At 42.4% G+C, this 27,105-nt stretch overlaps 1 protein-coding gene across 2 annotated transcripts in view; it reads left to right on the top strand.

Moving 5' to 3' along the window:
* LOC133649823 (src-like-adapter 2) overlaps positions 1 to 8,767 on the top strand; it is an 11,834-nt gene extending 3,067 nt beyond the window's left edge. The window contains exons 5-8 of one of the 2 annotated variants that reach the window (XM_062046510.1): positions 5,287 to 5,390; positions 7,763 to 7,915; positions 7,987 to 8,116; positions 8,213 to 8,767. In XM_062046510.1, coding sequence (XP_061902494.1) covers positions 5,287 to 5,390; positions 7,763 to 7,915; positions 7,987 to 8,116; positions 8,213 to 8,333 — 508 coding nt within the window. In that variant the 3' untranslated portion in view covers positions 8,334 to 8,767. The remainder of the gene's footprint in view (positions 1 to 5,286; positions 5,391 to 7,762; positions 7,916 to 7,986; positions 8,117 to 8,212) is intronic. The other variant, XM_062046501.1, reaches the window with a different exon arrangement.
* Positions 8,768 to 27,105: the final 18,338 nt, after the last annotated feature.

The raw sequence follows: 27,105 nt of genomic DNA, 5'->3' as shown, positions 1-27,105 counted from the left end.
GGATTTCAGCAGGATCTACCCCAGTCTGCTGACATGCAAGCAGAGTAGTAGATTTTTGTAAAAAACTTTTATAATTGTAAAGGACAATGTTTTATCAACTGATTGCAATAATGTACTTTTGTTTTAACTATTAAATGAACCAAAAATATGACTTATTTTATCTTTGTGAAAATATTGGACACAGTGTGTTGTCAAGCTTATGAGATGTGATGCAAGTGTAAGCAAGCCACTGTGACCCTATTCATTTATTTATTTTTTTATAAATGTCTAATGATAATGTCAATGAGGGATTTTTAATCACTGCTATGTTGAAATTCTAACTAATATTGATACTGTTGTTGATAATATAAATTTTTGTTTCACTACTTTTGGTTTGTTCTGTGTCGTGTTTGTGTCTCCTCTCAATTGCTCTGTTTATTGCAGTTCTGAGTGTTGCTGGGTCGGGTTTGGTTTTGGAATTGGATTGCATTGTTATGGTATTGCTGTGTATTGTTTTGTTGGATTTATTAATTAAAAAAAGATATATATATTTAAAAAAAATAAAAAATCTATTTTTTAAAAATTAGAATCGATTCTGAATCGCACAACGTGAGAATCGCAATTCGAATTCGAATCGATTTTTCCCCACCCCTAATATATATATATATATATATATATATATGTATATATATATATATATATATATATATATATATATATATATATATATATATATATATATATATACATATATATATAGATATAGATATATATATATATATATATATATGTATATATATATATATATATGTATATATATATATATATATATATATATATATATATATATATATATATATATATATATATATATATATATATATATATATATATATATATATATATATATATATATATATATATATATATATATATATATATATATATATATATATATATATATATATATAAATATATATATATATATATATAAATATATACACATATATATATATCTATATATATACACATATATATATATCGTTTTTTTTTTGGTAAATTTATTACAAATTAAGAACAGCCTTTGCCATCAAACTGAAAATTGAGCTTAATTGATTTTACAACTTTTATTTAAAAAAATGCAGCACCAGCATGTTGTAATATGTTTTTCAATATGTAACATTTTTTTTACAAAATGCATTCAATAATTTGATTACAAAAGGCGACGTTTTACCTAATGAAGTCCAAATGTATATTGCACCGTTATCACATAATGCGTTGTTAAACATATTGGGCAAAGGCTGTGAGTATTTAGACTTAGACAAACTTTATTGATCCACAAGGGAAATTGTTCCACACAGTAGCTCAGTTACAAAGGATGGAAAGGAGAAGGATGGAAAGGATAATGCACAAAAAGAGGGCGAAAACAAAAGGTATAAAGTAGACTAAAAATGTACCATAGTAGCAATATAAAAATAAAACCTATATATCTAATATTTACACATTATATATACAGTATATAATATATACTGATATATTATGTTAGTATATTATATTATATTTTTGTATATTATATTTATGCTTATACTTTTGTTTTTAAATAAACTTGCAAACATTTTTTTTTTAATGACTTAATGTTGTTATGGGGTGATGTGTGTAGAAACTTAAGGGGGAAATTAATTTAATGAAGTTTGAAATAAGGCTGCAACAAAGTGTAGGGAAAGCAAAACATTGTGGATACTTTTGCACTGTAGATATTTGGAGGTAATAGTAACAAAATACCAAAGCAGCCAAATCTGTTAGTTTGAGTAAACACCAGATGATACTTATGGTGAGAGCCTCTGAGGTTGAACACAATTTTTTATGAGACGGTTGTCATATTTGTCACCAATTGTTCCCAAAGGTCAAAATGGAAATATAAATAATCTGTCTCGCGGTCATCATCAGACCAGACAGTCTGCATAAAAGCCACAAAAAAAAAAAGAAGCTATGGAGTCACTCAAGAGGCCCCCCTTAATCTGTGGGGGCGTGAAGAAGCGCATGTAAAATGTCAATTGATGAATGACAGGGCGCTTCATATGACATTTTACTGCAAATATATTCCTAGAACTTTCCTGCTCCGCCACTGACAATAATATACCACACCATGAACCCCAAAGGTTAAATCAAGACTATTTAAGTTGTGCGTACGCTATCCTTCTTTGTGGGGACACTGTTGATTGTCACGTCATGTACGGATGTACTTTGTGGACGCCGTCTCCGCTCCACACGCTGTAGGTTTTTGCTGTCGTCCAGCATTCTGTTTTTGTTTACTTTGTAGCCAGTTCAGTTTTACTTTTGTTTTGCATAGCCATCCCTATGCTTCAGTGCCTTTTCTTAGCGGGACTTGCCTTTTGTTCATTTTTGGTTTAAGCGTTACATAGATTTTACATCCAAAAAAGGTTGAAAAACACTGCACTAGACAACAGCACATTATTCTAATTATTGATTTGCAAAAAATATTTTTTGGACCAATTAGGTGAAGTTGCATAATTTCCCACGGCACACCAGACAATATCTCACGGCACACTAGTGTGCCGCAGCACAGTGGTTGAAAAACACTGGCTTATTGCAACCAAAACAAAGGGAATAGGTTTGTTAAAACAGAGATGACGTGAACCACCAGTGGTGCATGGGCTCCCTCTAGTGGTATGCCAAAGAAGTGGTTAATTATGTACTGTACATGGAGTTAAAGTTAAAGTTAAAGTACCAATGATTGTCACACACACACTAGGTGTGGTGAAATGTGTCCTCTGCATTTGACCCATCCCCTTGATCACCCCCTGGGAGGTGAGGGGAGCAGTGGGCAGCAGCGGTGCCACGCTCGGGATTCATTTTGGTGATTTAACCCCCAGTATCACTGTGTGTAATGTTACATCTGTTAAATGAAACCTCCGTCTTGTTTTTAATAAATACTTCGGCCTACGACGCTACTGTACTTTAATGTTGGTGATTAAGGGGGTTCTTGGTGATCCAAGTGTTTTCTGAGGTGGTACTTCGTGAAAAAAGTCTGAGAACAACTGTGTTGTTACATCAACAAAATATTGGTTTATATAACTCCATTCATCCAGCCATCCATTTTGTACCGCTTGTCCCTCTCAATCAATCAATCAATCAATGTTTATTTATATAGCCCTAAATCACAAGTGTCTCAAAGGGCTGTACAAGCCACAACGACATCCTCGGTACAGAGCCCACATACGGGCAAGGAAAAACTCACCCCAGTGGGACGTCGGTGAATGACTATGAGAAACCTTGGAGGGGACCGCATATGTGGGTAACCCCCCCCCCCCTCCCCCCCTCTAGGGGAGACCGAAAGCAATGGATGTCGAGTGGGTCTGACATAACATTGTGAAAGTCCAGTCCACAGTGGATCCAACACATCAGCGGGAGTCCAGTCCACAGCGGGGCCAACAGGAAACCATCCCGAGCGGAGACGGGTCAGCAGCGCAGAGATGTCCCCAACCGATGCACAGGCTAGTGGTCCACCCGGGGTCCCGACTCTGGACAGCCAGCACTTCATCCATGGCCACCGGACCTATGCAACTCCCCCTCGCAAGGGACAGGGGAGAAGAGGAGAGAAGAAAAGAAACGGCAGATCAACTGGTCTAAAAAAAAAGGGGGGTCTATTTAAAGGCTAGATTATACAAATGAGTTTTAAGATGGGACTTAAATGCTTCTACTGAGGTAGCATCTCTAACTGTTACCGGGAGGGCATTCCAGAGTATTGGAGCCCGAATAGAAAACGCTCTATAGCCCGCAGACTTTTTTTTGGCTCTGGGAATCACTAATAAGCCGGAGTTCTTTGAACGCAGATTTCTTGTCGGGACATATGGTACAATACAATCGGCGAGATAGGCTGGAGCTAAACCGTGTAGTATTTTATACGTAAGTAGTAAAACCTTAAAGTCGCATCTTAAGTGCACAGGAAGCCAGTGCAGGTGAGCCAGTATAGGCGTAATATGATCAAACTTTCTTGTTTTTGTCAAAAGTCTAGCAGCCGCATTTTGTACCAACTGTAATCTTTTAATGCTAGACATAGGGAGACCCGAAAATAATACGTTACAGTAATCGAGACGAGACGTAACGAACGCATGAATAATGATCTCAGCGTCGCTAGTGGACAAGATGGAACGAATTTTAGCGATATTACGGAGATGAAAGAAGGCCGTTTTAGTAACACTCTTAATGTGTGACTCAAACGAGAGAGTTGGGTCGAAGATAATACCCAGATTCTTTACCGAGTCGCCTTGTGTAATTGTTTGGTTGTCAAATGTTAAGGTGGTATTATTAAATAGATGTTGGTGTCTAGCAGGACCTATAATCAGCATTTCCGGGGTCGCGGGGGTGCTGGAGCCTATCCTAGCTGCATTCGGGCGTAAGGCGAAGTTGCCACCCCATCGCAGAGCCAACACAATCGCACACTTTATATTTTTAAAAAATCCACAGCAAATATTGTTGTTCATCTGCATCTTGTATTTCAGTATTTATTTATTTCGAGTTCAGTTTGAAAAAAACAAAAACATTTCAAGCTACTTTGAAATAAAGGATTTTGTGTATTAATTAACGAGCTACTGGTTGGAGAGCCCTGCTACAGTTGTATTAAGTTGAGCAGACAAGGCGTGCCATGGTGTTCCACTCCTGGTTCTATGGTTATCATCATGTCAGGTTCAAACACTGATGACATCTATTAAACAAGACAAGAAGCAAGGAATTAAACAGAGACAGAATTAAATTTGGGTCAATTGAGGAGAAACGTCTGGGCTGTACCCTTTTACAGTCTCCACCACGCTCTGACAAAAGATTGTACGCCTCCTCTTTTATCTGGACTTTCCCTGATTACATGGCAACAGCTGTTTCTAAGGGAGGGGGGTCGTAAACAGCCATCGCCTTTGATTAAAAACAGTTCAAAGAAAAGGTGCCTGGAGGGGAGTCAGGCCCTGCTTCCTCTCCGCTTTGTAGATCTCGGGTCAAGACAAAAAAAATTCCTGTGGATTACAATAGAAGAAAGAAACCGACGCCTTCATGTCGCTTCCCATCGTACACAGTGGAGTTTTACAAGCCTTCTGCTTGGTAGGATCAAAGACAGCTTTTGTCCTCTCGCAGGGCGAGCTGAACTCAATGTAACACAAAGTTTTGTGATAACTTAGATACAATTATTCTGACACATCACACTTGTTATCGCAATCAAAACTTTGTCCAGCTTGACTGTATTTCAGTTTTGAGGTGGCACGAATATGCTGAAACATACGCTGTCTCCTCACCCAGGTGGTTCTTCACAGGCCTCAGCAGACACAAAGCAGAAGAACTTCTCATGCGGCCACAAAACCAGAATGGAAGCTTCTTGGTGCGAGCGTCAGAAACAAAAGCAGGTTTGAGAAGCGTCTCAGTGTCTCTGATTTAATTTATTGGCCTTTCACAAAAACGTGTTATTTATTTCAGAACTGTACTTATCTAATATTTTTATGAAAATACTTTGCAACCAGTGAGCCACATTTCCTCCCTGGTGATGCTTCAGCAACACCTTATTTGTCAGTAAATGTCAGGTTCAAACACTAATGACATATATTAAACAAGACAAGAAGCAAAGAATTAAACAGAGACAGAATTAAATTTGGCTCAATTAAGGAGAGACGCCTGGACACTGTACCCTTGAACAGTGTCTCACCACGCTCTGGCGAAATATTGTACGCCTTCTCTTTTATTTGGACTTTCCCTGATTACATGGCAACAGCTGTTTCTAAGGGACGGGGGTCTTTGATTACAACAGTTCAAAGAAAAGGTCGTAAAACAGTTCACAGAAAAGGTCGTAAAACAGTTCAAAGGAGAGGTCGCCTGGAACTTGGGCAGATCCTGCTTTCTCTCCGCTTTGTAGTTCTTGGGTCAAAACAATATATTTCTGTTGATTACAATACATGAAAGAAACAGAACACCTTCATGTTGCTTCCCATCCTACACAGTGGAGTTTTACAAGCCTTCTGCTTGGTAGGATTAAAGACAGCTTTTGTCTGCTCGCCGGGAACTCATTGAAACACAAAGTTTTGTGATAACTTAGATACAATTATTCTAACAGTGGACACCCATGATGTAGTATACTTTGGATCATGAGCTGTTTAGTCAATTCTCCATATTTCCTACGACCTGATGTTGGTTTTAAACACACAATAATTGTTTATTCTGCTCTTTTAAAAAAAAATAAAATCATGCTATTTCTTTTTAGGCAACTTACATATAAAAGGTGGTTTAACGGCACAATCTGCAGCAGAAAAAGAGTGCTATGAGGCTAGGAATCCAGTAGAGAGCGCTATCTCACAAGTCAATGCATATGTTGTGAATGTATTATAACATCATTATAGATCATCCATCCATCCAGTAGCTTTTTGAATGGTTATTTATTGGATTTCATTGGCGGAATTGTGGAGCTTCTATTGGATTCGCTGTAAGCGGACTTTAAATTACATTTATTTAATATTTAGAATCCATTAAAAAAATATTTCATAATGATTGCGAACGATAGGCAAAATTCCAAAAAAAAGGGCAGTTCCCCTTTAAGTTCATATTCTGGCCACGTAATATTGAATTTTTGGGCACATTTTGTAAGAAAAAAAATAATACCATTGAGGGGGATTTATATATTATAGATATGTTAAAAAGTAAAAACAACTAATTAGGGTGCGTGTGGGGCGGCGATGTTGGGTGTAGGGTGGGATGGGGGGCCTTTTTTAGGCGTCTTGTGTACACTGCAAAAAGTCAGTGTTCAAAAACAAGAAAAAAAAATACAAAAATTAGGGATATTTTATTTGAACTAAGCAAAATTATCTGCCAATAGAACAAGAAAATTCGGCCTGTCAAGACTTTCCAAAACAAGTGAAAATTAGCTAACCTCAATGAACCCAAAAATACCTTAAAATAAGTATATTCTCACTAATAACAAGTGCACTTTTCTTGGTAGAAAAAAATATTAGACCTTTTTGCTCAATATGTTGAAAAATATTCTTAAATTAAGTAAATGCTAGTGCCATTATCTTGACATAATGATATGCGCTCGGCATCATGATTTTTTTTTTCATGCTTGAAGTAAGAAATTATTACTTTAAAAAAGTAGTTTTATACTTTTGAGTGTTGATGACACAGCTTTGCATCAGTTGATATTCTAGTTTCAAGCATGTTTTACTCAATATAGGTCATCAAATCTCAGCAACCAGCTGTAATATCTTACTGAGATCATTTAGGACCAAAACCCTTAAAACAAGTAAAACACTCTAACATAAAATCTGCTTAGTGAGAAGAATTATCTTATCAGACAGAAAATAAGCAAATATGACCCTTATTTGAGATATTGAATCTTACTTAGATTTCAGTTTTTGCAGTGTATGGGGGCTCAGAATTTAGTACTACGCCCCTGATTGTACCTGCATTATAATGAATATTAATAATGGATTAGATTTATATAGCCCTTTTCTAGACATTCCAAGCGCTTAACAGAGAAGTGAAACCCCATCATTCATTCCCACCTGGTGGTGGTAAGCTACATTTGTAGCCGCAGCTGCCCTGGGGTAGACTGACATTGGCATTGTTACATTACAGATTTTTGGCCCCACTAGTAACACTTTTCATAGCATGTACACTCTGAAAACTGTGGGCCAATCATCATCACTTTAGTTAGCCTCACATCAATAAATGTAATAAGAATGAAGAAGTGCACATAGTTAAAAAGTGGCACCATTTATCTTTGTCTCTTTAGATTGTTTTTCGCTGTCTATCCGCTGGCAAAGCAACACTGGCTTGTCAGGCCGCGTGAAGCACTACCTCATTGCTCATCTGCGTAACGGCCGGGTTTACGTGTCAACAAAGTGCTCCTTCTCCTCTGTGAAACAGCTGGTGGAACATTATTCCGGTTTGTATCATTCTTCTTTCTAGTCTACAAAAAAAAAAAGTGCAACTTTTGAACATCCGTTGCTTTTGCAGAATCGGCGGATGGACTTTGCTGTCGGCTAAGAGAGCCTTGCTTCATTCAGGGTTCAGACGTGCCAGGGGGGACCAGGCTCGTCGTCCCCGCAGATAACAGGACGCCCACACAATGGAAGGACATCAGCAGGTGGAGTCTACTTTTCCTTCTTTGGATGAGGACACTCATCGGGTACACGGTGTGACTGAGAAAGTGTCACGAAGGACTTTGCCGGTTGCTTTGCAGATCCGTGACAGTGAAAAGGACAAACTGGTCAGACAAGGCGGTGGTGAGCGAGGGTGTGAGGGAGGCCATCAGCTCCTACCTCCAAATGACAGACTGCAACAATGACGGCTGGGACACTTGAGGAAATACGTTTATTTCAAGTGGTATTCAAAATTAACTTACATTTCTGTCTTTCTATTCTTCAAATAAAAATAAAAATAAATACATATTGAATTGCTCAAAAAAAATAGTTTTCCTAAGCTGAAGATGACTTATTTGACTGAAAGTAACAGAAGTGAGTTTTTTTACGCATAGAATGAGCAAATACATGAACATGCTACCTTGTTGACACTAATAAGAACATTACAGTCATTAAAAAAAAACATGACATTTACTATACAACTAGAGATGTCCGATAATGGCTTTTTTGCCGATATCCGATATTCCGATATTGTTCAACTCTTAATTACCGATTCCAATATCAACCGATACCGATATATACAGTCGTGGAATTAACACATTATTATGCCTAATTTTGTTGTGATGCCCCGCTGGATGAATTAAACAATGTAACAAGGTTTTCCAAAATAAATCAACTCATGTTATGGAAAAAAAAATGCCAAAATGGCACTGCCATATTTATTATTGAATTCACAAAGTGCATTATTTTTTTTTAACATGCCTCAAAACAGCAGCTTGGAATTTGGGACATGCTCTCCCTGAGAGAGCATGAGGAGGTTGAGGTGGGCAGGGTTGGGGGGGTAGGGGGGTAGCGGGGGTTGTATATTGTAGCGTCCCGGAAGAGTTAGTGCTGCAAGGGGCTCCGGGTATTTGTTCTGTTGTGTTTATGTTGTGTTACGGGGCAGATGTTCTCCCGAAATGTGTCATTCTTGTTTGGTGTGGGTTCACAGTGTGGCGCATATTTGTAACAGTGTTAAAGTTGTTTATACGGTCACCCTCAGTGTGACCTGTATGGCTGTTGACCAAGTATGCGTTGCATTCACTTGTGTGTGTGAAAAGCCGTAGATATTATGTGATTGGGCCGGCACGCAAAGGCAGTGCCTTTAAAGCACGCCCCCTATATTGTTGTCTGGGTGGAAATTCGGGAGAATGGTTGCCCCGGGAGATTTTCGGGATGGGCACTGAAATTTGGGAGTCTCCCGGGAAAATCAGGAGGGTTGGCAAGTACGACGGGGAGACGCAACCGCTCTGTACTTCTCCCTACGTCCGTGTACCACTCCGTACAGCGGCGTTTTAAAAAGTCATAAATTTTACTTTTTGAAACCGATACCGATATTATCGGACATCTCTAGTTAAGATAAGAAGTACCACAAACATGTAACTAAATATAAACTTTTTTGAAGGATCTTAATCAGGGGTGCCCAAACTTTTGCCTCCAAGGGCCAAAAGTAAAAATGTGCCAATGGTCCGGGGGCCACACAGGGACTTTTGCCATGCAGAAATTTCGCCTCATATCGCCATATATAAATAAAAATCGTATGCCTTATTCAGTTAGCGTACAACTCTGCGTATTGTATGTGCATTTTTAACCTCAAAACATCCAAGGTCATTCTCTGCAGATTCTCACCATCTCTAAGTGTTATTTTGCAACCAGTTCCTCCTAGATATTTCTTCCGATTGCTTTCAAACTTTACCCAGAAATATTAGACATGCTAAATTTCGAAGCGTTTAGATTTTCATTACAAGACGTGCGCGACCAAAATTATCCTTTTCCATAGAGCGTCAAACAGTCAGAACTGTACGGTAGAGCATGGGTCTCAAATTCAAACACAACTAGTTAGCTTGTAAAAAAAATGATATAGATTTTACGATTAAAAAAAAGCCTGATAGCTCAGTCACCAGAATTTTACCATGAGGTGTACGGTAGTTTTTACACCAAATTACTGCAGATTGAAAAACTGTATCATAGTTGTTTTATGTTAAATTCTGGGGACTGAGCTGCCATTTTTTAAAATGTAAAATCTATGGCCGTTTCTTACAGTGCATTATTATAAACTGAAAAACAGTTCTACCGTTATTTTTACCATAAAATTCTGGCGACTGAGCTGCTACTTTTTTTACCGTAAAATCTGCATTTCCTGTTTTACAGTGCATTACTGACTGTAAATGTAAAAATGGTACTACTGATGATTTCACGGTAAATTTCAGGCAACTGAACTGCCACGTTTTTACAGTAAAATCCACTGACTTGTTTACAGTGTAGCTTTGCTGACATGCCATCAATGATTTTGCAGCTTTAAAGAGGTCAGTATGACTATGGATTACATTTGGTAGGTTGGTGGGCCAAACAAAATGATTCGGCCCCGCTTTGGGGATTCCTGATCTGAATGATAATATTTCATGGTATAAGTCTCATTTTAAGATGGGACAGTCAATAAATGTTATTTTTCCAATGTTCTATCTAGGTCACAGCATACTTGCCAACCCTCACAAATTTTCCGGGAGACTCCCGAATTTCAGTGCCTCTCCCGAAAATCTCCCGGGACAACACTTCTCCCGAATTTCTCCCGATTTCCAGCCGGACAACTATATTGGGGGCGTGCCTTAAAGGCACTGCCTTTAGCGAGGTCTCTCACCTGAAAAGGAGACTATTATATATGTCTCCGTTATCCATAGGTTTATCTATAACCCATAACACAGTGGCCGAATGGATATAGTCACTCATGAACGGTCAGAGACGCACAAGGCAGCGGCGGCAATGCAGTATTATGGGCCACCTTGCAAGCAACATCCCCTTCTCATTTGCGGATGTTTTCAACAAATCCGTGAAGGATATGTTCCTGGATTCGGAGATTGCTCGCCAGTACTCAAATGGCAGAACAAAGGCTACTCAAATAGTGAAAGCTAAGTGTTATTTTTTTTTTCTAGCTATAAATATACTCCTCCCCTCATAACATCCCCCCCACCAATCTCCCGAATTCGGAGGTCTCAAGGTTGGCAAGTATGGGTCACAGGTGTCAAACTCAAGGCCCGGGCGCCAGTTCTGGCTCGCCACATCATTCTAAGTGGCCCGCAAAAGCCTGAAAAAAATGGATTTCAATAAAATAGTTATTATTATTTTTTTTTTTAACTTAATGCATTCATTCTTAAAATTTTGACGGAAAAAAAATGCATATTTTAAACTTTAATATTATCTGATCGTGCCAATTATATTATTATATACTGCAGTGGTCCCCAACCACCGGGCCACGGCCCGGATTGGTACCGGGCCGCACAAGAAAAAAATATATCTATAATAATTATTAAATCAACATAAAAAAACACAATATCTACATTAAATATCAATATAGATCAATACAGTCTGCAGGGATACAGTCCGTAAGCACACATGATTGTATTTCTTTATGAAAAGGAATTTAAAAAAAAAAAAAAAACCTCCCCGGTCCGTGGGATACATTTTCAAGCAGCAACAAAAAGGTTGGGGACCACTGATATACTGTATTGCAAAACGGCAGCACGGTGGCAGAGGGGTTAGTGCATGTGCCTCACAATACGAAGGTCCTGTGTAGTCCTGGGTTCAATCCCGGGCTCTGGATCTTTCTGTGTGGAGTTTGCATGTTCTCCCCGTGACTGCGTGTGTTCCCTCCGGGTACTCCGGCTTCCTCCCACCTCCAAAGACATGCACCTGGGGATAGGTTGATTGGCAACACTAAATTGGCCCCAGTGTGTGAATGTGAGTGTGAATGTTGTCTGTCTATCTGTGTTGGCCCTGCGATGAGGTGGCGACTTGTCCAGGGTGTACCCCGCCTTCCGCCCGAGTGGAGCTGAGATAGGCTCCAGCACCCCCCGCGACCCCGAAAGTGACAAGCGGTATAAATTGGATGGATGGATGTATTGCAAAACTATTTTTGTGCGATAAAAACAAATAGTTAAATATCTGCTTGTCACCTTTATTTATGATTTTAAAGCAAGTTATACATAAAAAAAATCTAATAATCAAATATATATGAATTTCGATTAATTATGATTAATCACAAGTTATTACCCGCATGAATAATGTAAATTAATTTTTAAAAAGCGGCCCTTTAAAGCAGCCATTTCTGCAATAAGCCCTCAATGAAAATGAGTTTGACACCCTTGATCTAGGTAGTTTAAATTAGAGGTGTCCCGATCCAATATCGATACCAATATCAGAAGGAAAAAAAACATGATGATATCGACTTGCATCTAAAATCTCCGATACAAGCAGTCCTGCAGCATGTTTACTTGTGCAAAGCGTGACAGCCAGTTAACATCGAAATGTCCTCCAATAAGCACACAAGTTTGTTTTTTGTCTTGTACTTTACTGAAGTTTGTTACAAAACATAAACATGCTGGGGTACGGCTACTAGGAGCTTGCAGCTACACAGCAGCCAAGCACAAACATACATAATAAGTGTCCTTAAATTGAACAATGTTGCAGCCTAAAACATGACATTTGTCAATACGAACAAGTATCAAATAATTATAGTTGCATGCTACTTACAGATACAAAGTTTCCAAGGCAGAAGTGCATTAGAATAAAATTCAGTAACATTTGTATCCGCATCGTTCAACTTCCTGCGTCAAGCCCTTAATATAATGAATTATTGTGGACACTAGGTGTCGCCAACCACAAATTAACGCTCCACTTCAAAAGCATAAAATGTCATAAGGTTAGTGTTTTTATACCAACCATTATTCACTGAATAATTGAACTTGATCAAACTTTTATCAACATTCCACACTACAAAATAATAATGATAATGTATTATGATTCCTGGTGATATCGTATTGAATTAATATCACTATCGGCTAACACCCAGGGCTACAATATCGATATTGTAACGGAAGTGAAAAAGGACACAATTAATCTTTTAAATTATATTTATCAAAAATGCAACCAGATAATTAAAAAATATGTTACACTGATTTATAATGTGCATTTATTTCCATCCATCCATCTTCTTCCGCTTATCCGAGGTCGGATCGCGGGGGCAGCAGCCTATGCAGAGAAGCCCAGACTTCCCGAGGCGTTCCCAGGCCAGCCGGGAGACATAGTCTTCCCAACGTGTCCTGGGTCTTCCCCGTGGCCTCCTACCAGTCGGACGTGCCCTAAACACCTCCCCAGGGATTCGTCTGAGTGGCATCCTGACCAGATGCCCGAACCACCTCATCTGGCTCCTCTCTGTGTGGAGGAGCAGCGGCTTTACTTTGAACTCCTCCCGGATGACAGAGCTTCTCACCCTATCTCTAAGGGAGAGCCCCACCACCCGGCGGAGGAAACTCATTTCGGCCGCTTGTACCCGTGATCTTGTCCTTTCGGTCATAACCCAAAGCTCATGACCTTAGGTGAGGATGGGAACGTAGATCCACCGGTAAATTGAGAGCTTTGCCTTCCGGCTCAGCTCCTTCTTCACCACAACGGATCGATAAAGTGTCCGCATTACTGAAGACGCCGCAGCGATCCGCCTGTCGATCTCACGATTCACTCTTCCCTCACTCGTGAACAAGACTCCGAGGTACTTGAACTTCCCCAACCCGGAGATGGCACTCCACCCTTTTTCGGGCGAGAACCACGGACTCTGACTTGGAGGTGCTGATTCCCATCCCAGTCGCTTCACACTCGGCTGCAAACCGATCCAGTGAGAGCTGAAGATCCTGGCCAGAAGCCATCAGGACCACATCTTCTGCAAAAAGCAGAGACCTAATCCTGCAGCCACCACACCGGATCCTCTCAACGCCCTGACTGTGCCTACAAATTCTGTCCATAGAAGTTATGAACAGAATCCGTGACAAAGGGCAGCCCTGGCGGAGTCCAACCCCCCAAGAGACATAAATTACACCATTCTTCGCCGCTCCCAGTCTGTGGAACGCTCTCCCTGACCACTTGAGGGCACCACAGACTGTGGATGCTTTTAAAAAAGGCTTAAAAACCCTTCTTTTTAAAAAAAACCTTTTTTTTTTTAGATATATGCATACTAGTTTTAGCTATTTGGCTGTTCTACTTTTTTTTATTTATTTTTTTTTATTATCTTTTTATTGTTATTATTATTTTAATACACTGTAGCACTTTGAGGTTGTTTACTCAATGTAAAGTGCTTTTTACAAATAAAATTTGTTATTATTATTATTATTATTATTATTATTATTATTATAATTCAATGGCATGCCCAGAATGGGCAGCACGGTGGCAGAGGGGTTAGTGCGTCTGCCTCACAATACGAAGGTCCTGAGTAGTCGTGAGTTCAATCCCGGCCTCGGGATCTTTCTGTGTGGAGTTTGCATGTTCTCCCCGTGACTGCGTGGGTTCCCTCCGGGTACTCCGGCTTCCTCCCACCTCCAAAGACATGCACCTGGGGATAGGTTGATTGGCGACACTAAATTGGCCCTAGTGTGTGAATGTGAGTGTGAATGTTATCTGTCTATCTGTGTTGGCCCTGCGATGAGGTGGCGACTTGTCCAGGGTGTACCCCGCCTTCCGCCCGATTGTAGCTGAGATAGGCTCCAGCGCCCCCCGCGACCCCGAAGGGAATAAGCGGTAGAAAATGGATGGATGGATGACCCAGAATTTATTCCATGCTGTAAAATTTATTTTTTGTAATGTTCTTCCATGCTTTATGAATGTTACATTGCCTTTTTTATATGAACATATACAAATAAAACATAATAATCTAGATTGAAGTTACGGGGTCATTGGGACAAAAGTTGTACATTATACTGTTGATTTAAATGAGAAATGATTCTATCAGAATATGCATCTGTTGAAATGCTTACCAAATAATTGGTTGCTATAACCTTGGTTAATACATGCATCGTTTCATAACATGTAAATATGCCACAAATATGCAAATAAATTGATCTGCAGTCATCACTCACCATATTACGCATCAAATTTTGCAGCTTCAAGCTACTGCACTTTTTTTTTAAAGTATATTTTATATATTTTTGGCCTAAATTTAGCATTTTCAAGAATAGAACTAAAAGTATCAATAGTTTTGATTGATTGATTGATTGAGACTTTTATTAGTAGGTTGCACAGTGAAGTACATATTCCGTACAATTGACCACTAAATGGTAACACCCGAATAAGTTTTTCAACTTGTTTAAGTCGGGGTCCACTTAAATTGATTCATGATACAGATATATACTATCAGATATATACTATCATCATAATACAGTCATCACACAGGATAATCACATTGAATTATTTACATTATTTACAATCAGGGGTGTGGAGGGGGGCGGGGAGGGGGGGGGCTAGGATATGGACAGCAAGTAGTGGACAGAGAGAGAGAGAGAGAGAGAGAGAGAGAGAGAGAGAGAGAGAGAGAGAGAGATCAGAAGGCATAATAAAAAGTATCTGCATTTGATTGTTTACATTTGATTATTAGCAATCCGGGGAGGGTGTTAGTTTAGGGTTGTAGCTGCCTGGAGGTGAACTTTTATTGCGGTTTTGAAGGAGGATAGAGATGCCCTTTCTTTTATACCTGTTGGGAGCGCATTCCACATTGTTGTGGCATAGAAAGAGAATGAGTTAAGACCTTTGTTAGTTCTGAATCTGGGTTTAACGTGGTTAGTGGAGCTCCCCCTGGTGTTGTGGTTATGGCGGTCATTTACGTTAAGGAAGTAGTTTGACATGTACTTGTTCTTCGGCAGAGTTTTTATTAACTGGCAAACACACAGAGAGCAAGTGCATACAAAGTGGAATGAAAATGATAAACAGTACAACAGTGCCATCTATTGGAAAAACTACTGCATCAGAATCAGAATCAGAATCAGAATCGTTTTATTGCCATTGTTTGAGAACTGGTTCACAAACTAGGAATTTTTCTTGGTGCAAACGTGCGACATAAAACACATATAACACATATTTGGTATAAAAAAGAGCTGTGACTGAGCTATCAGATAGACTTAGAAGGAATTCAAGGAATTCAAGGAGCTGCTGTTAGGAGTTATTGTTCATTTGCCTGATGGCCGAGGGGAAAAAACTGTTCAGGTGGCGGGAGGTGTGGGTCTGGATGGAGCGTAGTCTCCTGCCTGAGGGGAGAGGGGAGAATAGCGTGTGTCCAGGGTGAGAAGAGTCAGCTGTGATCCGACCCACACGCCTCCTGGTCCTGGAGGAGAACAAGTCCTGGAGGGATGGGAGCTTGCAGCCAATCACCTTCTCAGCAGCACGTACGATGCGCTGCAGTCTATTCTTATCCTGGACTGTGGCGCCGGGGAACCACACTGTGATGGAGGAGGTCAGGATGGACTCTATGATGGCTGAGTAAAACTGCACCAGCATCTCTGTCGGCACCTTAAGTTTCCTCAGCTGCCGCAGGAAGTACATCCTCTGCTGGGCCTTCTTGATGAGGGAGCTGATGGTCGGCTCCCACTTGAGGTCCTGGGTGATGGTGGTGCCCAAGAAACGGAAGGAGTCCACAATGGGGACAGGGGTGGGAGAGTCAATCAGGGTGAGGGGGGATGGTGGGGCTGTGACTTTCCTGAAGTCCATGATCATCTCCACTGTTTTCTGGGCGTTCAGCTCCAGGTTGTTGAGGCTGCACCAGGACGTCAGCCGGTCCACCTCTCTCCTGTAGGCGGACTCATCGCCATTCGAGATGAGCCCGATGAGGGTGGTGTCATCCGCAAACTTGAGCAGTTTTACGGATTGGTGACTGGAGGTGCAGCAGTTTGTATACAGGGAGAAGAGCCAGGGGGAGAGTACACAGCCCTGAGGAGTACCAGTGTTTGTGGTTCGACTGTCCGAGACAATCTTCCCCAGCCGTACGTGCTGTCTTCGGTCTGTCAGGAAGTCATTAATCCAACTGCAGAGGGAGTTGGGCACGCTGAGCTGGTAGAGCTTGTCTCGTAGCAGTCCAGGGAGGATGGTGTTGAAGGCAGAGCTGAAGTCCACAAACAGGATCCTAGCGTAGGTTCCTGGGGAGTCCAGATGCTCCAGGATGAAGTGGAGGGCCAGGTTCACTGCATCATCCACAGACCTGTTGGCTCTGTAGGTGAACTGCAGTGGGTCCAGGAGGGGGGCGGTGATGTCCTTGAGGTGGGGCAGGACCAAGCGCTCAAAGGACTTCATGACCACAGACGTCAGCGCGACCGGCCTGTAGTCATTTAGTCCTGTGATCTGTGCTTTCTTGGGGACAGGGACAATGGTAGAGGTCTTAAAGCAGGACGGCACGCGGCATAGCTCCAGAGAGGTGTTAAAAATGTCAGTGAAGACAGGAGCCAGCTGGTCCGCACAGTGTCTGAGAGTGGAGGGGGAGACACCATCTGGCTCGGGGGCCTTCCGCGTATTCAGCTTCAAGAACTGCCGGCGTACATCCTCTTCTTTGATGGAGAGGGTCTTTACAGTCTTATGATGTTTTTGGAGTCCTGTGATGTCATTGGAGTCCTTTGAATCCTTTAACTCCTTTAATGATGTGCTGGCATTGGTGGGGAGGGTGATGGTGGGGGGAGCATGGCTTTGATGAGCTGAAGGCCGTTCATGTAGACAGTAATGTGTGTTGAGGCCCTGAGCGAGAGTCCGGTCATTCAGGGCCTGGGGGGTTTTGGGCTTATAGTTCGTAAGGGCCCTTAGACCTCTCCAAACTGCCGCAGAATCATTGGAGCGGAACTGTTTCTGTAGACGGTTAGAGTACACAGATTTAGCTTTCTCCACTTCCCTGGTGAAGTGGTACTTCGCTTCTCTGTATGTACTTCGGTCCCCGCTTCTCCACGCAGCCTCCTTCTTCTTGCGCAGCTGTCGGAGCTTGGGTGTGAACCAGGGCTTGTCGTTGTTATAACAAACCCTGGTGCGCGTTGGAATGATGCGCGCCTCATTGAACTGTATGTATGAGGTCACAGTGTCCGTATACTCGTCCAGATTGTTCGTGGCCGCTCCAATTGCCTCCCAGTCTGTCGTTTCCCAGCAAGCACGCAACTCGTCCACAGACTCGGCGGTGAAACACTTAATGTTCCTCATAACAGGTTTAGCCAGTTTCAGTCTCTGTCTGTATGAAGGGATTAAGTGCACCATCACGTGATCTGATAGTCCAAGAGCAGCGCGCGGGACTGCATGAAAAGCTTTGCTCAATGTAGTGTAGCAGTGATCCAGCGTGTTCTCCTCTCTGGTCGGGCATTTAATAAACTGTCTATACTTTGGTAATTCCTGGCTCAAATTTCCCTTGTTAAAGTCACCAAGCACGATAACAAGAGAGTCAGGAAAAGACCGTTCCACATGTAAGATCTGTCCTGCGAGCGCGCGCTGAGCGTCACGCACGTCCGCGCCGGGCGGGATGTAAACAGCCACGAGAATGAATGAAACAATCTCACGCGGTGAGTAAAAGGGCTTACAGTGGATGAAATAATATTCCAGAGAGGAAGAACAGTGTCTAAAAATGACAGTCACGTCTGTGCACCAGCTATTGTTGATAAAGAAGCATAGTCCCCCGCCTCTTTTTTTGCCAGAGAGCGCCGCGTCTCGGTCCGCGCGGAGGAGATGAAAGCCCTCCAGTTGAAGCGCGCTGTCCGGGACACTTGCGCTCAGCCAAGTCTCCGTGAAACACAGCACACATGATGAGGAGAAGTCCTTGTTCCTTTTCATCAGCAACGCTAGCTCGTCCATCTTGTTGGCAAGTGAGCGGACGTTGGAGAGGAAGATGCGTGGTAGAGGCGTGCGTAATCCCCGTCCGCGAAGACGGACAAGTGCGCCCGCTCTCTTTCCTCGTCGATGCGGTTTCCCTCTTTGGATCGCAGAATGGACCAAATCCGCAGCTGACGCTAAGATGACCGGTAACAAGTCCATAGGGATGGTGGATCTGATGTTCAGTAGCTTTTCACGGGTGTAAGAGCACCCGGAAACACAATTTATGTACAAAAACAAACAAAACAGAGCGCACAAAAGCACCGAGGCAGCCTTCATCGGCGCCATGACACTCCCACTTAGTTTTTTCAATGACAAAGTCCCTTTAAATAATATTATAGAGCCGTGCTGTCCTTTACAATAATATGTCAAACAACAACAACAAAATATTTTTGTTTTTTACATTGTTTTCACAGGAACTCTTTTAGTTTGTTTACAATAATTTCACTGAAACTCTTTCACACATTTTTTTCTTTTTTAACTTGCTTTGATCAGGCAGCGTTCGGCGTACACCTGTCAAGCACAACTAACCACTTTATCTAAATAGGGAAAAGTCCAATCTCACCTCTGAGATATTCAAACTTCTGTCTAGGCAGTGGTTTGGTAAATATATCCGCTTTCATGTCATTTGTTGGACAATATTGCAGTTCTATTTGTCCATTCTGCACACATTCACGGATGTAGTGATAGCGAATGTCTATGTGTTTGGTCCTGGAGTGGTTCACAGGATTCTTCGTGATTGCGATGGCTCCTTGGTTGTCTTCCAGGATCACTGTGGACATAGTTTTCACTCCGAGATCACTCAGTAATCTTTTTAGCCAGATTCCTTCTTGAGCGGCTTGACTGAGTGCGATGTACTCCGCTTCTGCTGTTGAAAGTGCAACTGTTGCTTGTTTCTTGCTGAGCCAGCTCACTGCTCCTCCACTCAGTAGAAAAACGTTGCCTGTTGTTGAGCGTCGGTCATCCTGATCTCCAGCCCAGTCAGCATCTGAGAATCCAATCAAAGCTCCAGAGTCTGACTGCTCATACTTGAGAGCAAAGTTCACTGTCCCTTTCAAGTATCGAAGTATCCTCTTCACAGCGGTCATATGTGCAGCATCTGGATTTGCGTTGAACTTTGACACAGCACTCACTGCTTGAGCTATGTCTGGTCGTGTGGCCATTGCAGCATACAGTAGACTTCCCACCATTGACTGATAGGTATGCTGGTCCACTTGCTTACTGACACCATCACTCTTTCTCAATTTGACATTGGCATCAGCAGGAGTTGCCACAGGATTTGCATTATCCATTCCATATTTCTGAAGTTTGGCTTCAATGTAATGCTTATGATGAAGAATTACACGATTCTTCTCTTTATCTTGGATCACCGAGATGCCCAGGATATAGGACAGCTCTCCCATGTCTTTCATCTTGTAGCGCTCCTTGAGAGCCACTTTGAGTTTGTTCATGCTCTCAGTTGACTCTGTTATCACAATCAAATCATCGACGTAAACTGCGAGTATCTCAAGCTCTTTTCTTGATCTCACGAAGACACAGGGGTCTGATGTGCTTTGCTTGAATCCAATTTCCATCATAAACTCTGTGAAAGCCTTGCTCCAGCAGCGAGGAGACTGCTTCAGTCCATAGATTGATTTTTTTAGTTTGCATACCAGGTGTTCCTGCCCTGGTTTGATGTAGCCCTCTGGCTGCTCCATGTAGATTTCTTCTTCCAGGTGCCCATTAAGGAATGCAGTTACAACATCCATCTGGTGTACATGTAAATTGTTTTGAATGGCAAAGGACAATAATGTACGAATAGAGCTGAAACGTACCACAGGTGAAAATGTTTTATCATAGTCAGCCCCATGCAACTGTGAGTAGCCCTTGGCAACGAGCCTGCACTTGTATCTCTCCACTCTTCCATCACTATGATGCTTGACTCTAAACACCCATCTCGATCCTACTGCCTTTCTTTCTCTTGGTAAATTCACCAAGTCCCACGTCTCATTTTCAAGCAGTGACTCATATTCCAAGTAAGCCGCCTCCTGCCATTCTTTTGCATTAGGACTCACCAATGCTTCTTTTAGTGTGATTGGCTCTGTCACACGACACATATTGGCATGATGATCAACAGTCACTATATCAACAAACTCATCATATCCAAATCTCCTTGGAGCATTTCTGATTCTTCCACTTGTTCTGACAGTGCTGTCAACTGTGACTTCATCATGTTGTGTTTCATTCTCATCTGTTTGTATGGTTATCTCATTCTCTGAACACAGTACTTTCATTTCCTGCTTCCAGCTGAAGTTTAATTAATCGAAGATGACATCACAACGGATTAGAATCCTCCTCTTCTCTTCATCATACAGGCGATATCCCTTGGCATTGTTTGCATATCCCACAAAACGAAGCTTTACAGCCTTTTTGTCCAGTTTCCTTCTTTCTTCATCTGGGATATGTGCATAAGCAATACAGCCAAACACCTTCATGTGACTCATGTCAGGTTTCTTTCCACACCATTTCTCATAGGGTGTCTCTTCCTTCAGAACAGCTGTGGGCAGCCTGTTCTGTATGTAAGCTGCGGTGGCTACAGCCTCTGCCCAGAACATCTTTGACAACTTTGCATGTGACAGCATGCTTCTAGCTGCTTCAACTAATGTCCTGTTTTTTCTTTCTGCAACACCATTTTGTTGTGGTGAGTGAGGTACAGTCATTTCATGGTGGATGCCTTGAGACTTCAAATATTCTTGAAACTCCTTTGATGTGTACTCACCACCATTATCTGTCCTCAGCCTTGTGACGCTTAGACCAGACTCATTTGAGAATGTTCTCTCAAATTCCTTGAATTTGCTTAGCACCTCATTTTTCTGTTTCAAGAAGTATACCTTGCAGCATCTTGTGTAATCATCAATGAAAGTCACAAAATATTTTGTTCCACCTACAGATTCAGTCTGCATGGGACCACAGACATCACTATGAATCAGCTGCATCTTGCGTTTGGAACGAATTCCTCCAATCGACTTGAAAGGCTTTTTCGCCAACTTGCCTTCCACACATCCTTCACAGAAGGGAATCTCTTTATCTGCAGAAAAGTTCACTCCGTTCACCAGATCTATGAGTTCTTTAAGCTTGGTAGTGTGACCAAGGCGCTGGTGCCACAGGCTGGCCGCTACAGAAGCACTGTGACATACAGTTTCACTTAGATTTAGACTTAGACAAACTTTAATGATCCACAAGGGAAATTGTTCAACACAGTAGCTCAGTTACAATGATGGAAAGGACAATGCAGGTATAAATAGACTAATATAGCTATAAAAAATCTAACATATATACGAATATATACATAATATGTGTACAGAGTAATTTATATACAGATATATTATATTATGTCTATAACATATATACAATATAAACCAATGACCATGTACAATATTACAGTATATACAGTCTATATGACAGCAGCAGCATAAAATGGAGAGTAGGTCCAGCAGGAAATAGAAAATAGACATTATAAACAAAGAGAAGTAGCTAACATGTCAGGTGTCAGGTAATATGCAGATGTCATCTATTGCTGTATGGCGAGTGATTATACAGCTGGATGGAGTGTGGAATGAAGGAGTTCTTGAATCGCACAGTGCGGGAAGGAAGTTGAAGGAGCCTGTTGGAGTATGAACTCCGCTGTCCCTTAATTGTCAGGTGGAGTGGGTGGGAAGGATTGTCCATGATGGCCAGCAGTTTGTCCAGTGACCTCCTGTCCCTCACTGACACAAACGCCTCCAATTGCGTGCCAATAGTTTGGCCGGCTTTCCGGATCAGATTATCAATCCGGTTTGAGTCCCTTTTGCTGGTGCTGCTCCCCCAACAAACCACTGCGAAGTACAGTGCACTGGCCACAACAGACTGATAAAAGATCTCCAACAGCTTGTTGCACACATTGAATGACCTAAGCTTCCTCAGGAAAAAGAGTCTGCTCATGCCCTTCTTGTAAACAGCTTTGCAGTTGTCCTTCCAGTCCAGTCTGCTGTTCAAGTGGACTCCCAGGTACTTGTACTGCTCCACCACTGCCACCTCCCGGCCCTGGATCTTGATGGGCTCCACCGGGGTCACTCTCTTCCTGAAGTCGATGACCAGCTCCTTGGTCTTGTCCACATTAAGGACCAGATGGTTCGCCTGAGACCACTCCACAAAGTCAGCGATCAGTGTCCTGTACTCCAATTCCCGTCCCTCTCCGATACACCCGACCACAGCAGAGTCGTCAGAGTATTTCTGCAGGTGGCAGGACCTGGAACTATACTGGAAGTCTGAGGTGTACAGGGTGAACAGGAAAGGAGACAGGACGGTCCCCTGTGGAGCACCTATACCACTGACCACAGTATCCGACACGGAGCTCCCCAGTCGCACAAACTGGGGCCTGTCAGACAAGTAATCAGTGATCCAGGAGACAATGGATGAACTGACACCCATCCTGAGCAACTTGTCACTCATCAGAATTGGCTGAATGGTGTTAAAGGCACTGGAGAAATCAAAAAACATGATCCTCACAGTGCCCTTCCCACCATCCAGGTGAGAGTGAGCATGATGCAGCAGGTAGATAACAGCATCGTCCACTCCTACATGGGGCTGATATGCAAACTGTAGAGGATCCAGGGAAGGAGCCACCAGTGGCCTCAGCTGATCCAGCACAAGTCTCTCGAGGACCTTCATGACCTGGGACGTCAGGGCAACAGGTCTGAAGTCATTTGAGCTCGATGGGATGGGCTTCTTGGGCACCGGCACTATGCAGGATGTTTTCCATAGCACTGGTATCCGTTCTAGCTTCAGACTCAGGTTGAAGATTAAGTGCAGGATCCCAGTTAGCTGAGCAGCGCAAGTCTTCAGGACCCAGGGGTTGACTCGGTCAGGGCCTGCTGACTTAGCTGGATTGACTTTCTCCAGCTGCCGTCTTACAAGTCCAGGTGTCAGACACACCGGGCTGGCTTTCTCAGTGGGGGTGGAAGTGGGGAAGGGGAGAGGGGGGAAAAAAACGGCTGTGGCAGGTAAAAGAGAAGGAGGGGGAGGTGGAGGTGTGAGAACAGGAGTAGTGGGGGGAGGGCCAGTAAGGGGTGCGTTGCTAAATCTGTTGAAAAACAAATTCAGCTCGTTAGCTCTATCTGCACCCCCATCCAGCAGTTTGGCTTTATTGTTGAAGCCTGTGATGGCCTTCATACCTTTCCAAACCTCACGAGTGTTGTTTTGTTGGAGTTTAGCTTCAAGCTTCCTTCTATAGGCATCTTTCCCTTCTTGAAGATTAACTCTGAGCTGCCACTGAATCCTCTTCAACTCGTCCCGATCACCGGATCTGAAGGCTCGCTTCTTTTTATTTAGCAGCACCTTTAGCTGGCTGGTGATCCAGGGCTTGTTATTTGGGTAACAGTGGACAGTTTTTGTCGGGATGATGGAGTCCTCACAGAAATTGATGTACTCAGTGATGCAGTCTGTGATTTTGTTGATATCTGTCCCGTGAGGCTTACACAGTACTTCCCAGTCTGTAGTCTCAAAGCAGTCTTGTAAGGTCTTCCTTTAATATCCAGCTGATATAGTCCATCAGCTCTTTGTGTTCCCATTCCTTGAAGTGTTCCACTTTTTCCACGTATGTAGCAACGAGACTTTCTGAACTGCACTGTATTCCCTTTCTTGGTAGCAGCTCCCACTGAGAATAAATTCCCAGACAGCTTTGGAACATACAGCACATAATACATTGTGACATTTTTTACATCATTTAATTTGAAAGTCATTTTCAGGTTGACATTTCCAATTCCTAGGGCGTCAACCACCCTGCCGTCACCCAGTTTCACAGACTGTGATTTCGTGAACTGCTGGTATTCTTTAATAATGTCTTTATCACACGTCATGTGTTTTGATGCTCCAGAATCAATTAACCACTCAGCCTGTTGTGGTCTGTCACTGTTTGCATCCCTGATCACAAAGGCACTTTCAGAGGAATCTTCTTCATCCTCACACATCATGTGCTTAGCCTTGTGAAATTTATTTTTTGGTTTGTTTTTCAAGGTTGGACATTCACGCTTGATATGGCCTTCTCTACAACATTTGTAACATCTCCATTTGCTTTTGTCTGCTGCTCCCACTATCTTGGAGTTATCCTGCACATTTCCCCGAAATTGTGATGACATGGCGGATGCACCACCTGACGTAGCACCACTGGAATCATTAGCATTCACTCGCTTTTGCTCTTCATTTATTAATGCTTGCTGAACAAACTTCAGTGTCAGGCTGTCAATCTTTGTTTCTAGTGCAGTGACAATTGTAGCATAACTTGGTGGCAAGCTACCCAACAGTGTTACAATTTGGTCTTCCTCCTCAATTACAGATCCAATTGCCGATAGCTGATCAGTTAGCTCCTTCATTTGTTTTAAATGATCAGTTAAAGCCTCTCTTTCCTTCATTTCACATCTGAAATATCTTTTCTTCAGAAACAGTTTATTAGCCAAAGTATCCCTCTCAAAATGGGCTTTCAGCGTGGTCCACGCCTCTTTGGGAGTTTGACAGTTTGTTATCAGGTACAACTGGGGTGTACTTACATTTAGCAGTAACATAGAGAACGCTTTCTCTCTCCGTCTTGTGAATTCCACCTGTGCTGCTGCGTTAGCATCTGCGGCTAGCGTCTCCGTCTCCGTTAGCATGCCCCATAGTCCTTTAGCCTTTAGCAAGTGTTCCATCTGAAACTTCCATGTTGCCCAATTATCTGGTCCGCTCAGTCTGTCAATAAACATCTTATCCTCCATTGTGAGTTCCCACAATACCGTTTATCTTCACACAAAGTCCGTGCACAACAACTTTTTAGCGACGATCTGGGCCCATAACCTGTTCTTCGGCAGAGTTTTTATTAACTGGCAAACACACAGAGAGCAAGCGCATACAAAGTGGAATGAAAATGATAAACAGTACAACAGTGCCATCTATTGGAAAAACTACTGCATTACAACAGTACTTCGGTATCAGTGAGGTGTAGTGGATTTTATAGACTAGGCTCAGTGCAAGTTGTTTTACTCTGTCCTCCACCCTGAGCCAGCCCACTTTGGAGAAGTGGGTAGGAGTGAGGTGCGATCTGGGGTGGAGGTCTAGAAGTAATCTGACTAGCTTGTTCTGGGATGTTTGGAGTTTAGATTTGAGGGTTTTGGAGGTGCTAGGGTACCAGGAGGTGCATGCGTAATCGAAAAAGGGTTGAACGGGAGTTCCCGCTAGGATCCTCATGGTGCTTTTGTTGACCAGAGAGGAGATTCTGTAGAGAAATCTTGTTCGTTGGTTAACCTTTTTGATTACCTTGGTTGCCATTTTATAACAGGAAAGGTTAGCCTCTAGAATGGAACCTAGGTAGGTGAATGGAACCTAGGTAGGTTGTAGGTAGTAGCATACTATTGGTCAGGAGACGAGACCATGGCTACTAAAGGTAGTACAGTAGAGGTCTTAATTTTTATTTTTATGTCTGCTATATTGGACTAGCATTAAAAGATTACAGTTGGTACAAAATGCGGCTGCTAGACTTTTGACAAGAACAAGAACGTTTGATCATATTACGCCTATACTGCCTCACCTGCACTGGCTTCCTGTGCACTTAAGATGTGACTTTAAGGTTTTACTACTTACGTATAAAATACTACACGGTCTAGCTCCATCCTATCTTGCTGATTGTATTGTACCATATGTCCCGGCAAGAAATCTGCGCTCAAAGAACTCCGGCTTATTAGTGATTCTCAGAGCCAGAGGGGCCAGAGCCAAAAGGGGTCCCCACATCTGCGGTCCCCTCCAAGTTTTCTCATTGTATCCCATTGGGTTGAGTTTTTCCTTGCCCTGATGTGGGATCTGAGCCGAGGATGTCGTTGTGGCTTGTGCAGCCCTTTGAGACACTTGTGATTAAGGGCTATATAAATAAACTTTGATTGATTGACTAAACACATGTAAAGGTGACCATGTGGGCCTTATTTCATGTCTAGGGGGCTCTCAAAATGGTAAAAATCTTATTTAGAAGGTCCTAAACATTTGTTACGTGCTATCTGTGAACATATTGGGTTTATAAGGGGCAGCGTGGTGTAGTGGGTAGAGCAACCGTGCCAGAAACCTGAGGGTTGCAGGTTCGCTCCCCGCCTCTTACCATCCAAAAATCGCTGCCTTTGTGTCCTTGGGCAGGACACTTCACCCTTGTACCTGGTGCCGCTCACATTGGTGAAATTAATGATGAATGATAGGTGGTGGTCGGAGGGGCTGTAGGCGCCAAATTGGCAGCCACGCTTCCGTCAGTCTACCCCAGGGCAGCTGTGGCTACAAAAGT

Source organism: Entelurus aequoreus, linkage group LG01 (assembly GCF_033978785.1).
Source record: "Entelurus aequoreus isolate RoL-2023_Sb linkage group LG01, RoL_Eaeq_v1.1, whole genome shotgun sequence".
In the NCBI taxonomy this organism is placed as follows: Eukaryota; Metazoa; Chordata; class Actinopteri; order Syngnathiformes; family Syngnathidae; genus Entelurus; species Entelurus aequoreus.
The sequence above is the reverse complement of the archived record's forward strand: the minus strand, read 5'-3'. Positions and strand labels throughout refer to the sequence as shown.